This window comes from Vicugna pacos, chromosome 1, assembly GCF_048564905.1.
Source record: "Vicugna pacos chromosome 1, VicPac4, whole genome shotgun sequence".
NCBI lineage: Eukaryota > Metazoa > Chordata > Mammalia > Artiodactyla > Camelidae > Vicugna > Vicugna pacos.
The window spans coordinates 85750346-85763439 of record NC_132987.1 but is presented as its reverse complement, the minus strand read 5'-3'; the positions used below and the strand labels follow the sequence as shown (position 1 = coordinate 85763439).

At 34.1% G+C, this 13094-nt stretch overlaps 1 protein-coding gene across 1 annotated transcript in view; it reads left to right on the top strand.

Annotated features, from left to right (window-relative positions):
* EPHA6 (EPH receptor A6) overlaps positions 1-13094 on the top strand; it is a 724129-nt gene that overhangs the window by 304462 nt on the left and 406573 nt on the right. The window contains exon 4 of the mRNA XM_072966895.1: positions 10867-11022. Within this exon, the coding sequence (XP_072822996.1) occupies positions 10867-11022 (156 nt within the window). The remainder of the gene's footprint in view (positions 1-10866; positions 11023-13094) is intronic.

Genomic DNA, 13094 nt, shown 5'->3' with positions numbered 1-13094 from the left:
ACCATAGCAAGACATACAATAACTAAAATAGAAAAAAATACTTTATAAAGATAAACTTTATTAAAAAATTTCTAATAAAAGACGAAGATTATGTAATGACAAAAGGGTCAATATAAGAGGAGAATATCATATTCATAAGCCTGACACAGGAGCACCTAAATGTGTAAAGCAAATATTAACAGACGTGGAGGGAGAAATTGACAGTAATACAATAATAGTAAGGGACTTTAACACCCTTCTTACCTCAATGGATTGATCAGCCAGACAGAAAATCAGTAAAAAAACAGTGGCCTTAACTGACACATTAAATGAACTTAATAGATACCTACAGAACATTACATCCAAAGTTAGCAAAATAAACGTTTGTTTCAAGTGCACATGAAACATTTTCCAAAACAGAACATGTACTAGGCTACAACACAAGTCTCAACAAATTTTAAAGTATAGAAATTATATCAGGCATCTTTTCAGACCACAAAGATGTGAAACTAGAAATCAATTACTGAAATTAAAATAGGAAAAAACACAAACACTTGAGGGCTAAACAGTTTGCCATTAAAAAACCAATGGTCAATGAAAAAGAAAGAAATAAGAAAATACTTTGAGACAAATCACCTTTATGTGCATGTTTGTTTACATAAATATACATTTATATAATTATGAGTATTATTTCAAATAAAGTTTGGGCTACAGAATCAGAGAAACTTGGCTTCAAATACTGTCATCTGTGACCTTGAGCAACTGTTAGAGCCTCTGTCTCCTCATTTTTGCAATGAAAATATTAATATTTACATCACTTAGTTTTGTAATACTTAAATATAATGATGTTTGTAAAACACCAATTTTTAGCATACATTAAATTGATTGTTATTAACAGTTATTGGTATGTTTAGTAACTCTATAAAAAGGAAATGTATGTTCTTGCTAGTAAAATTTTTATAGTGTATGTAGTTCAGTAATTTTTTGCATTAGTTTTGTGCACTGTTTAGCTACAGAAATGCCACAGATACATGACAGCAGGATATTCACAATTGTCAGATTGAAGAATGGATTATAAATTTGTTGCTAAGCCAGCAGAAGATATGGTTGTCAAACTTTACTGAGGTGTCAGAGTACATGAGACTTTGAGCAGTGATGAGTGAATTTGGTCAAAATGTTGAAATCATGCATACAAGCCATTTATGATGAGTCTGTTCTTCAGTTCTACATTGAAAGATAAAATATCTTGTTTGCTTTTTCTATAAAATGAGGGGTATATGTACATAACGCATTTTTTATGAAATAAAAGTTGTGAAATACATTTTCATTCCTAATTGTCTGAATAAAATTATGTTTTGCTTCTTCCAAAAAAGAAAAGTGTCTATAAGAGAACAGAAAGCCATTAGTCAAAACTACATCTGTCAATTAAATCCCACAAAAGAGTATTTTTTGTTACAACAGTTATTTATAATCCAGACACTGTCACCCATTTTCCTTTCAAAGTTGTGGTTGAATCCTTCACTGCTCTAGATAACAAAGAGGTATGCTGTTCCAAATACAGTGAGTAATGAACATACTCTGTGATGAGAACTCAGATTATGCATTGGAATGGAGCTAGGTCTTAATTTTTGGCTCATCTACCATATGACCTTGAGCAAGTGTTCCAGGTACCCAATGTTGCATAAGAAAATGCTCCCCCCCCAAAAAAAAAAAGACTTAGTGGCTTAAAACAACAAGCGTTTATTTTACTTATAAATTTGGGCAAGATTTAAGCAAGGGCAGCTATCTCTGCTTCATGCTGCATTAGCTGGGGCAGCTTCACTGGGACCTGGGGGATCTACGTCCAAGGTAGCTCACTGACCTGGCTGGCAGGGCAGTGCTGGCTGTCAGCCGGGAGCTCAGCCACAGCTGTGCACCAAAGGCCTAAGTTCTCCACGTGGGCCTCTTGATGGCTGCTTGACCTTCCTCTTGTCATGATGGCTAGCTTGTAAAACTAACCATCCCAGAAGAAACAGGCAGAAGCTCTGTCACCTTATGTCATAGCCTAGAAACTCACCATATATGCAGACACACCCAGATTAAGAGAAGGGAACATACACCTGAACTCTTTATGGAAAAGAGTATCCATGAAAGGTTGTCAGAAGCCTGTGTAGGATGGGAGATACTGTTGAGACCATTTTTGGAAAACATAATCTGTCACAGCAAGTTACTTAGTATTCCTTAACTTCAGTTTCCTCATCCCTATTATAATATGCTAGGCACCCTTCTGATCACTTTACACATATTATAAACAGTGTTGCTGTAGTTATTATTAGTAATATATCTTACGGTGAATCGCAGCTGGTTTTCTTTTTGATGATGGTTTTACTTATTCAGAAAAGTAAATTTACTCTGGTTTAAGGAGTATGCAAAAAAGGAATATTGAAAGGAAAAATTGGAAATGTCTGATGTCTGAAAACATAACTAATAGGAATAAGAATCTCTGATGAGGGGATAAAAAGTTAAATAGCATCTCATTTCAGACTACCTGAAAATGTGATGATAGATTCAACAAGCACGCTTTTTAAAAGCAGTGCTAAATAGGAAGGAAGGAAGTAGTATTAATGTAGCCTTAAGTTTCATTGACTAAAATATACCTAGGGACAACAAATTAAATAAAAATAGTGTTAGAAGATAGATTTTGGAACAGTTAAAACATAATCTGTATTTTTAGAAAACATTATAGTTAGCTTTTTATGTTATGCCATTATTATTACCAGACTGAGTTCAAACTGGCAATTAAAATAAAAATGGTGTGAAATCCTAAAGACTGCTAATATAAACCTTTAGTCTCCATACTTTAACTTCTGGAATAAAAACACTTACCTTCCTCTGAATCTAGAAACAGCTTTAGAATTTTAACTTTAAATGATACCAGCCTCAGGCTACTAAAGTATTTCTGGTGTTATATTCCAAGTAATGCCCTGTTTTTGATGCTTGTCCATCTCTTGAATAAAAGCACTTTAAAAAAATCTCTTTAGCATATGAATTATTAATCTGTAATGAGAAAAGATGGTGGAAGATAAAACTAAGATCTAATGTATCCACTTAATGTTTGTAAAGAGCAACTTACCTGGGTTTGAGAGTATATATCCCTGTTTGTTTTATAAGTTTTTGTGTTACATAGTAAAACAAAAACAAAAACAAAAACAAAAACAAAAAACCCAGTATATGTATTTTTAGATTGGTTTCCTCTTTCTTCCTAACCAAAGGTTTAAAACCTCACTGCTAGTTGGAGACCTGGGTAGCAGTCTTTTGGTTCAGTTCTCAAAGTCTTTGGTATGTTAAATAGAATCAGTTCCACATATGTGCAGTTTGGGAGTAAGCCCAGATTTTCATAAACAAGTGTATTGGATTGCTTTCCTAGGCTCCTGTCTCTCCATGTTTTTTCCCAGCACTTTCCCAATTCCTTTGACTCCTCTTTAAGGTCCTTTGTCTAGAAAGCTGGCTGGGACTTCATTATTCCACTCTGTTGTGCATTTCTGCAACTGAATCTTCCAGGGCCAATTGAAAAAAGGACAGAGAGAAAAAGAAAGGCGGGGATTGATTCCACCCTCTCAGAACCACAGCTTCAGTGAAGGAAAAGGAAGATTTTTCTTCTTGAGAATTTTGGCTCCTGTGGGTTCCCATTACTGGCCATCACCACCACTCTACCACATGATTACTTGAGGGCTGGGCATGAGAGAACAGGAAAGAAAGAGAGAGAGAGTTAGAAACAAAGGTGGAAGGGATTTCCACATTCTCTCCTGAGTATCAGGAATTCCACCTCCCACTTCCAGGGCCAAGGTGAGCTGGAGCTCTGACTGTGACCTGGTGGTCACTTCCAGGTTTCCAGTCCATTCAGTCCAGGCTCCAGCCCAACCACTGGAGGAAGCGGGAAGGGGAGAGAGAGAGAGAAGAATGGTAAATTCATCACCAGCTTGGTAATACTTCAAATTTTGGTCTTCTCCAATGCACCTGCTTCTACTTAGTTTTCAGTGTCCTCAAGTCTGCTGGGGGATTGTGCCCAGAGTTGACAGATAAGCAGGAGAAAAAGGATGCGGTATGATTATTCCATATTTTCCAGAGTCCCTCCCTCTGATTCTTTAGAATGAAAGTCATATAACCTACAGTATATTTTTGTAGGTAGGTCTGATGTCTTTTTTTTTTTTCTATTTGCTTATTTAAGAGAAAGTCCACTTTAAATATTCCTTTGGAAGAAGTAAGAAATTAGAGTTCATAACAGGACACTTTTATATACATTATCATCTTGAGGACTTTATAGGAAAGGAAAAGGAAAATTAGATTGAATATTTTGAAGCACAGTCCACAATTTGTTATTAATAGACTTGTGATAGACTCCAGTTATATGATTAGAAAATTATTAAAGTGTAAACTTTTCTGTTAAACATGGTTGATTGAGCATATTAATTTTTCTCTGTATCCTCTGGACACTCCATAAAAATGAGTAAGGGACTATAGAAGGTTTACATTAACAAGGGCAAATCAAAGGAGGAGAAAATGCATCACTTGAGAAAGGTCAACATGTCAACCAAATTGCAGAAAGTGAAAATCAAATTAAGTGATAACTTACTTAGCAATGGAACTTGGTCTGACTGCTTGTAGGGAGAGAAGCTGTGTTTACTTTGTGCTGTTCTGTTGGATATACACCAAGGAGTGAAATTGTTATGTCAGAAGATATGTGTATGTTCATTTATAGAAAGTGGTAGTAATATCATTTTAAACTCCTGCAGCAGTGTATGAGAGCTGACATTGCCCCATAACCTCACCAACACTTAGTATTGTGAGTCCTTTTTCACCTTAGGCATTCTGGTAGATGGTAGAAGTCTGCATTATACTTTGAAATAAGTTTTTAAAGTATATCTTTGAGAAAATAAGTGTAGTAGATAAGAGGAGGACATTATAAAGGAAGTTAAATATGAAGACAGTTAGAAAAATGAGAATTCAAGATGACTAAAGTCTGATTTTTTACTTGTAACCAAGATGTAGTAACATCTACTGCCTAAAATAAACAGAGAAAACACATGCAAAATGTATGAAAAAAAGTCATTTTTAAGGCAAAAAAATCAGATAATATAGGGCAGTAATCTCTGAAAGATGGTAAATAAAGAGGAGAGTCCTACAGTTGTTCCAACTTAGTGTCTTGAGAGTTTCCAGACCATGGTTCCAGGAGGAAGGACCCTGACAGAACCCAGTACACCCTCTACATGGAATAACAAGGCAGACCTGATAGTGGATGTAAACCAAGAAAGCTAGGTTTCATAAGACAATATGAAAGAGGAGAGTGCTTCTCTGAAAGAGAACTCTAGCAGTGTGCAGAGGTTCTCCATGAGTATTTACCTGAGTTTTGCTTAATAAGTAAATAAAACAACAAGGGAGATAAAATGAGATCATAAAAAACATGTAGTTATTCTTAAAGAAGTCAGACAAAGAGAAACTGGAATAAAGAACAGAGGAGACAAATGGAAAACAAATAGCTAGACTGACTTAAAGCTAACCATATCAGTAATTGCATGAAATATACATAGTCTAAACATGTCAGTTAAAAGGCAGAGGTTACCAAATTGGATTTAAAAGAAAATAGCAAGATCCTGGTATATACTACCAGTAGGAAACATATTTTAAATATAAAAGTGAAAATAAAGAAGCACAAGGAAACTTTTGGGTTGATGGATATGTTCACTGTCTTGCTTGTAGCCAAGTTTTCACAGTTGTATACATATGTCAGAACTTACCACATTGTACACTTTATGTGCAGTTTTTTGCATGCCAATTACATCTCAGTAAAGCTGTGAAAACATAGTATGGTGTGTGTGGGGAGTGCTAACAAATTTAAAATTTCTAAAGCAGTGGAACATAAATTTAGAGAAATCAATGTGAGCTCAACTGTGAAGGAATTTAAACACTAAACTGAGTTTGGACTTTATTCTAGAAGTAAGTGTTAGCAAACTTTTTCTGTAAAGGGACAGATAGTATATATTTTAGACTTTGCAGGCCAAGAGTCAAAATTGAGGATATCATGTACCTATATGATTACTTTAAAAATGTAAAAGCCATTCTTAGCTCACAAGCTGTACAAAACCAGCAGATAGTGGGCCAGATTTGGCCAAGGGCAGTAGATTACCAACTCCTACTATAGACAGTAAAGAGTAGTATGCTAAATATGGTCATTTTTACCATTTAGAAATGTAATGGGCAATAACTGGGGAGTATATGTGAACGGGGAGAAACAGAGCCAGGCAGACCTGAGATGAATGCAGTAGTCCAAGAAATGTGGATTTACATAATAAAACTATAGCATTATGCATAGAAACTAAAATATAGAATCACTGTAGGTCTTCTTTCTGTAGGTGTCTATCTGTTGGTGGACATAAGTTTTTTTTCACAATATTTTGGCTATTGTGAATAATGCTGTAATAAACATGGGAATACACATATCTTTTCACTGTCTTTATTTCATTTCCTTTGGATGTATACCCAGAGGTAAGATTGCTGGATCACATGATAATTCTAATTTTAATTTTCTGAGGAACCTTCATACTGTTTTCCATATTGGCTGCATCAATTTGCATTCCCACCAGCAGTGCACAAGGGTTCCCTTTTTCTCTACATCCTCACCAACATGTATCTCTTGTTTTCTTGATAATAGCCATTCTGACCAGTGTGAGGTGATACCTCATTGTGGTTTTGATTTGCATTTCCCTGATGATTAATGTTATTGAGCATCTCTTCATGTACTTTTTGGCTATTTGTATGTCTTCTTTAGAGAAATGTCTATTCAACTGCTCTGTGTATTTTTTAATTTAACTGTGCATTTTTTGATGTTGTTGTTATAGAGTTTTCTGAGTTCTTTATATATTTTGGGTATTAACCCTTTATTAGATATATGGTTTGCAAATATTTTGTCTTATTCTGTCAGTTACCTTTTCATTGTTTTTGACTCTTTCATTGTGCAGAAGCTTTTTTTGTATAGTTTGTATAGTCCCACTTGTTCATTTTTGCTTTTAGTGCTGGTGCTTTTATTGTCCTATTCAAAAAAATTATTACCAAAACCAATAGCAAGGAGCATTCTCCTATGTTTTCTTCTATAAGTTTTACAGTTTCAGGTCTCATGTTTAAGTGTCTAATGCATTTTAAGTTAATTTTTGTGAATGGTGTCTGGTCAGGGTCCAATTTCATTTTTCTTCATGGGGTTACTCAGCTTTCCTGACAGTTTATTGAAAAGGCTATCTTTCCCTATTGAGTATTTTGTCAAATATTAGTTTATTGTTTATGCAGAAAGTTTCTGGGCTTTCTGTTCTGTCTGTTATCTATGTGTCTGTTCTTAGGCCAGTACCATATTGTTTCAATTAGTATAACTTTGTAGTGTAGTTTGAAATCAGGAAATGTGATGCCTGTAGCACTGTTCTTCTTTCTCATAATTGCTTTGGCTGTTTGGGATCTTTTGTGGTTTCATACAAGTTTTAAGACTGTTTTTTATATTTCTGTGAAAAATGCCATTGGAATTTTACAAGGAATTGCATTGAATCTATAATTAGCTTCGGGTAGTGTGGACATTTTAACAGTATTAATTCTTCCAATCCATGAACACAGGATATCTTTCCATTTGTTTGAATTGTGTTCAATTTCTTTATCAAAATCTGTAGTTTTCATTATATAGGTCTTTCACTTCCTTGGTTAAATTTATGCCTAAGTATTTTACTTTTTTGATACTATTGTGAATGAGACTTTTTATGCATAATTTCATTATAAAATTGATAGAAAAATATAATGAAAATGACATAGCATTAATATTGCTAGTAAACAGCTCTTACAAATTAATGGAAAAGACAATAAATCAAAAGAAAAAGATCAAAAGGCAGTTTATATACAAGTATAACCAAGTGACCAGTAAAAATGTGAAAAAAATGTGCAGCCTTAGTAGCATTAGGAAACTTCAATTGAAGAAGCAATATTAACTCCACATATTATCAAAAGGTAAAAGAATAACTAACATTAATTACAGGGATTAGTAGGGTGAAAGGTTAGGGTGCTCACTTACATTACTGTGAGTTTGAAAAATGTTAAGGCATGTAACATGGAAATACTGTATTAAAACAAGTAATTAATATACCCTGGCTCAGAGCTCCTGCTCTTGGGAATGGAAATACAGGTGTCATCATGAGGGTGTTTATAGCAGCATAGTTTATGAACTATTTCTCTCAACTGGAAGATTGTTGGTACAAATACTACAGATACATTACAGCAAATTGAGTACAACCATTGACCTGGAGTGATTTCCATGCAATACTGGATAACTGAGGAAAACAATGTAAAGTTTATTGATATTATCTCAGAGTTAAAAAGCAGCAATACTAAATCATTCTGATCATATTTTTGTAAACATATATCTACACAGAGATGTGCTGGCATTTTAGGAAAATGATATTTAAAGAGGAAAGAAGGCAGAAAGGGTGGAAGTAAGCCAGATTTCTAAATGATATTCTAGAGTAAATGTCCATACAAAAAGCACATACCTGTTATGATCTCATTTATATAAGCATGAATTTTTAAAATATAGAAATAGATACTTAAAAAAAGTCATTGCAGAAAATGCAGATTTAACCTATAAGCTCTATATCTGAATAGCTTTTTTCTAAAAGAAAACATTTGAAACCATTGAATTACATAATATTTAACTTTCTAGCTGCAGTATTGACGTTTGTTGGGAAATATTTTTATCTTGGGTGGTTTGTTTGTTTTTCGGAAATGAAGTTTGTATACTTAATAAACAGAGAAATAAGGAAGAGGTAGAGAAAGAATAAGGGATGTATAAGAAAGTAATTTAAAAGTTTTCAAGACATTGGTACTGATATCCCATTTTTAAAGAAATACAAACAAAACCTAAAACCACTAACTAAAAGATATGTAGAATGTCTATTCCACTTACAGAATTCTAGTTATCTCATATTAGACATTAATGAATTAATGATTTATTCATTCACTCATTCAACTTTTCAAGCATTTACAGAAACTAAACATGTACTTGAAACATGCATTGTGGGTATAAGAATGGTAAGGCCTGTGTTTGGCTTGTGGCATTTACAAGAAGTTGAGGTGATGATTTGATCAAGTAGTTGTAATATAATATGATTTGAAGCCAAAAAGAGTGCAAGATGCTGTATACCATTAATGTGTGCTATATGAAAAGAATGTTACTGCCTGAAAAAATGTTTTTTTAACATTTAAAAAGTATAATCCTTAATTTGAAATGAAATTATAGACTAAATTCCAGTATTAAAATATTTAAGGTAGTAACTTAAGAATCCAGATATATTTTATAAGTTCGAAATTTTAAGGTTTTCAAAGGTAATTTTGAGTACACAAACATTTAAAATCAGGCATAGACTTGAGAGTTGTTATGCCAGTATCCAGTTTGTATTTGTATTTTTTGCAGTAGGCAAAAATAAGTAAATAAATAAATTCATATAAATAATAATTTCAACTGGAAAATTTTTTAACAGCCAGCTCACTTTGCAATATTAAAATAATCAGTTTTGAGTTGTAGCTGAATCACTTTCAAGATTTTTGCTGTTTCTGTCCCTTATTTATAATAATTCAAAAAGTCCAAAAAAATCTATAAATTTGTAGTAAGATGAATTATGCTATGATCAGAACATACCCTGAGTAGACATGCGTAATCTTCTGCAGGAACTTAATTATCAGAGTACTCACACATTGTCCCAATCAGTAAAACAAGTATGGACCAATCACCGACTTTCTGACAAGCGCTGTGCCAGCCTGTCCTTGTGGTGCTTACAGCCATGAAACAAGTAATTGTCAAGGGGTTACTAACATGGAAAAGGCACAGGTGCTTGGAGAAACTAGTCTAGGAAGTCAGGAAGGACTTTCTAATAGAAGTGAGACCTAAAAGATGACTAGGAATTAGCAACCTGAGTAGGTCATGTGGTAGAGATGGAGAGAAGGGATTTTTCAAGGGAGGAAAAGGCTCAAAGCAGGTGAAAGTATAGTAAACACATAGAAGTTAAAGGAGTCCCTCAGCAGTTCATTCATTCATTCATTTACCAAATACTCATTGAGGGCCTAATAATGCCTGGCACAGTGAACAAAACAGATAGAAATCTCCACCCTCATAGAGCATACATTTAAAGGGGGAAATGGCTTCAAAAATTAAATATATCAAGTGTCAGATGTTGTTAAGTTATTTGGAGATGGGAAAAAGAATGGAGAGTAATATGGATTACTCAGATGGGATGTAGCGGGAGTTGCAATATAAAAACAGAATTGGTAAAGGCTTTATTAACACAGTAATATTTGAATAAAGATCTGATGTAAGGGAGGGAGCAAACCATTCAGACACTGGGTGAGAGTGAGTGTTAAAGGCCCACTGGCAGGAGAGTGCTTTGGATGCCCAATATTCTGAAGGAGGCCAGTGTGGCTAGAGCAGACTTTCCCTTGGGTACTCAAGAGGACTGAGGGAGAAATGGAATGTAAAAACATTTTAAACAATGTGATTCAATGTTGTTTAATGCCGTCTCCCAGAACTACACAATAATCTCCTTTAATGTGGGCATCCTCACACTTTGGTAAGCACTGTTATCTTGCATATGTGGATTTAAAAAATACCTTTTAAATTAGCAACCTCAGCTAACATGTGAGGTTACTGTTGTGTTACTAATTTTGAATAACAAATTTTATTCATTAATATTAGCATATATTGACTTTTCTGTGTATGTGTGACACTGAACTCTGAGATCTGAAGTGGGTATAATTCAGATTATGTTGTATGTGTACAAATTAAATAGTTCTAGCAGTAATAAAAATAATTGTTTTTTTCTGTTTTTACAGCTTGCAGACCAGGATTCTATAAAGCATTTGCTGGCAACACAAAGTGTTCTAAATGTCCTCCACACAGTCTAACCCACATGGAAGCAACTTCTGTCTGTCAGTGTGAAAAGGGTTACTATCGAGCTGAGAAAGACCCACCTTCCATGGCATGTACCAGTAAGTCTATCCATTTTGCATTTGAAAATCCTATTTCCAACCTTTTGGTGTCTTAAGCCTGATTTTTTTTTTTAAGAAGTGGATACAAAATCCTACCATCAATGTGATTTGTCTTTGATAAAAGTCAAGGAAAAAGTTTCTCTTTCTTTCTTAGCATAATTGCTTTTCAACAGCTTGCAGAGAATGTATTAATTCTTCAAATATCACATTGATCCTTGACGTGCAAATGCCAGCACTGGTTTGGAGGCCCTACAAAATTTTCCTAACCATAATCCTGTCCTTAGAAAGTTAAAGCAGTTTAAAACTACCTGAGAATTTATAAACAAAACTTCTGTTCTTTGCTTCAAACCTTGATCGTTTGAAGGCACATCAATTTAGGACCATCAAGTTTGCTGTGTCGGGGAGCTTCCACATGGAACTTTAAAAGTCGTTGTGCTGTTGTTGTTATGTGGAAAAGTTCCAGTTTTCAAACTTGACATTTGTCCTTAAAGGAAGATATTTTTGAGTTTATCCACATTTTGCCTCTCACTTTTTCTCCAGTTTTGGGATTGGAGCCAATAGAATATTAAATGTAAATGTGAAGGTCATTTTAATTCATGTGCTGAGAATTTAAATTATTTGTATGCTCCTGTTACTAAGGTGTTGTGAAATATATGTATACTTTAAAAATAAAAGTTAATATATTAATGCAATGCTAAGCCATGCAAAAGTAAAATGTCACCTCTTAAGGTAGCTGTGAAAGTCTTGTTAAATACTTAAATAAGGTATAGTGAAAATTTGCCCCTCTTGTTGATGAATTGGGGCCAAAATGTTGCTTATCTTGTGTAATTCTATAGAAGCAGAAATAGATTGAAAATTATGTAATGTCACATACTTCTTAGAGACAATGAGATGTTCCATTCATTTTAACTAATGCAGTTTATAGATTTGTGTGTATTACTGCAGACATAAAATATAAAGCATTTTTATGGAACACATTTAATAAAAAGGCAACAGATTCATTAGTAGATGTAATTTTTCCTTTCTGATTGTAAATGCTGAATGACTACTTTCTTCAGAAAATTGTAGCGTAGGAAATTTTTTTTTCTAGGAGCATATTCTAAGTTTATAAGTAGGAAAAGAAAAATTCTAAATATAATTTTTCACCTAATTGTGGAAATAGTTTTGAACAGGAATAGTTTTCTATTATCATTTCATATTCAATCCTTTTTGCATGGTTGCTGTATATTACTATATTATATGGTGAAAAGCATACTCCAGCTTAGGTAGATGGTGGTGTTTCAAATGGCTATAGTTCTGCCAGAGAAGTTCCCTCAAAACTTACATCAGAAACTAAATAATGCTTCCTAGGTGAGTGATAGAGGAGAATCTCCTCTTTTTATTTAACTGGAGGGCCATAAATAGACAGTTGACACATTGAAGGAATAAACTCATTTCCATCAATATAACCCCTTCAGTGAGGTGGCAGAGGAGGTAGTTGGGAAGCCTTAGTTCTTTGTGTGAGAAACTATTAAGAAAATAAATAGAGGATGTGACAAGGTCTATGAACTCAGTAAACTAGTCAGTCATTGTTCAATCTGATACGTGTACTTAATAGCTTAACATTTTATGTTTCTTAGATTTTCTTTTTTTTAAAAATACTTTGTTAATGCTTTTATGTTTACAATAATGCTAGCCTGTTTTGGCTGTACCAAATGGAAGCAGAGAAAGTTTTAATTCTGGTCATCATTTGGCAGAGCTTTAGACAGGGAACGGCATGTGTTGCCATCAGGGTTTAGAATAGAGAACCCAAAGAAAGATGAAAACTTTTCTCAAGTCTCCCCTAGTCTGGCCACTGGAAGCTCTGCTACTTCCTCGAGGACTTCTTTGCCTTGTTTTAGGAAAAACTTCACACAGTATGCTAGTAAGTTCAGCATCTTTTAGAGTCAGACTATGAGCGTGAATCTTGGCTTTGGTACTTACTAGCTGTGCAACCTCGGGCAAATTATTTAACCTCTCAACCTCTGCTGCACCATGCATAGTGATAATAACAGCATCTGCCTCATTCTGTCATTTATAATGATTAAATAAAC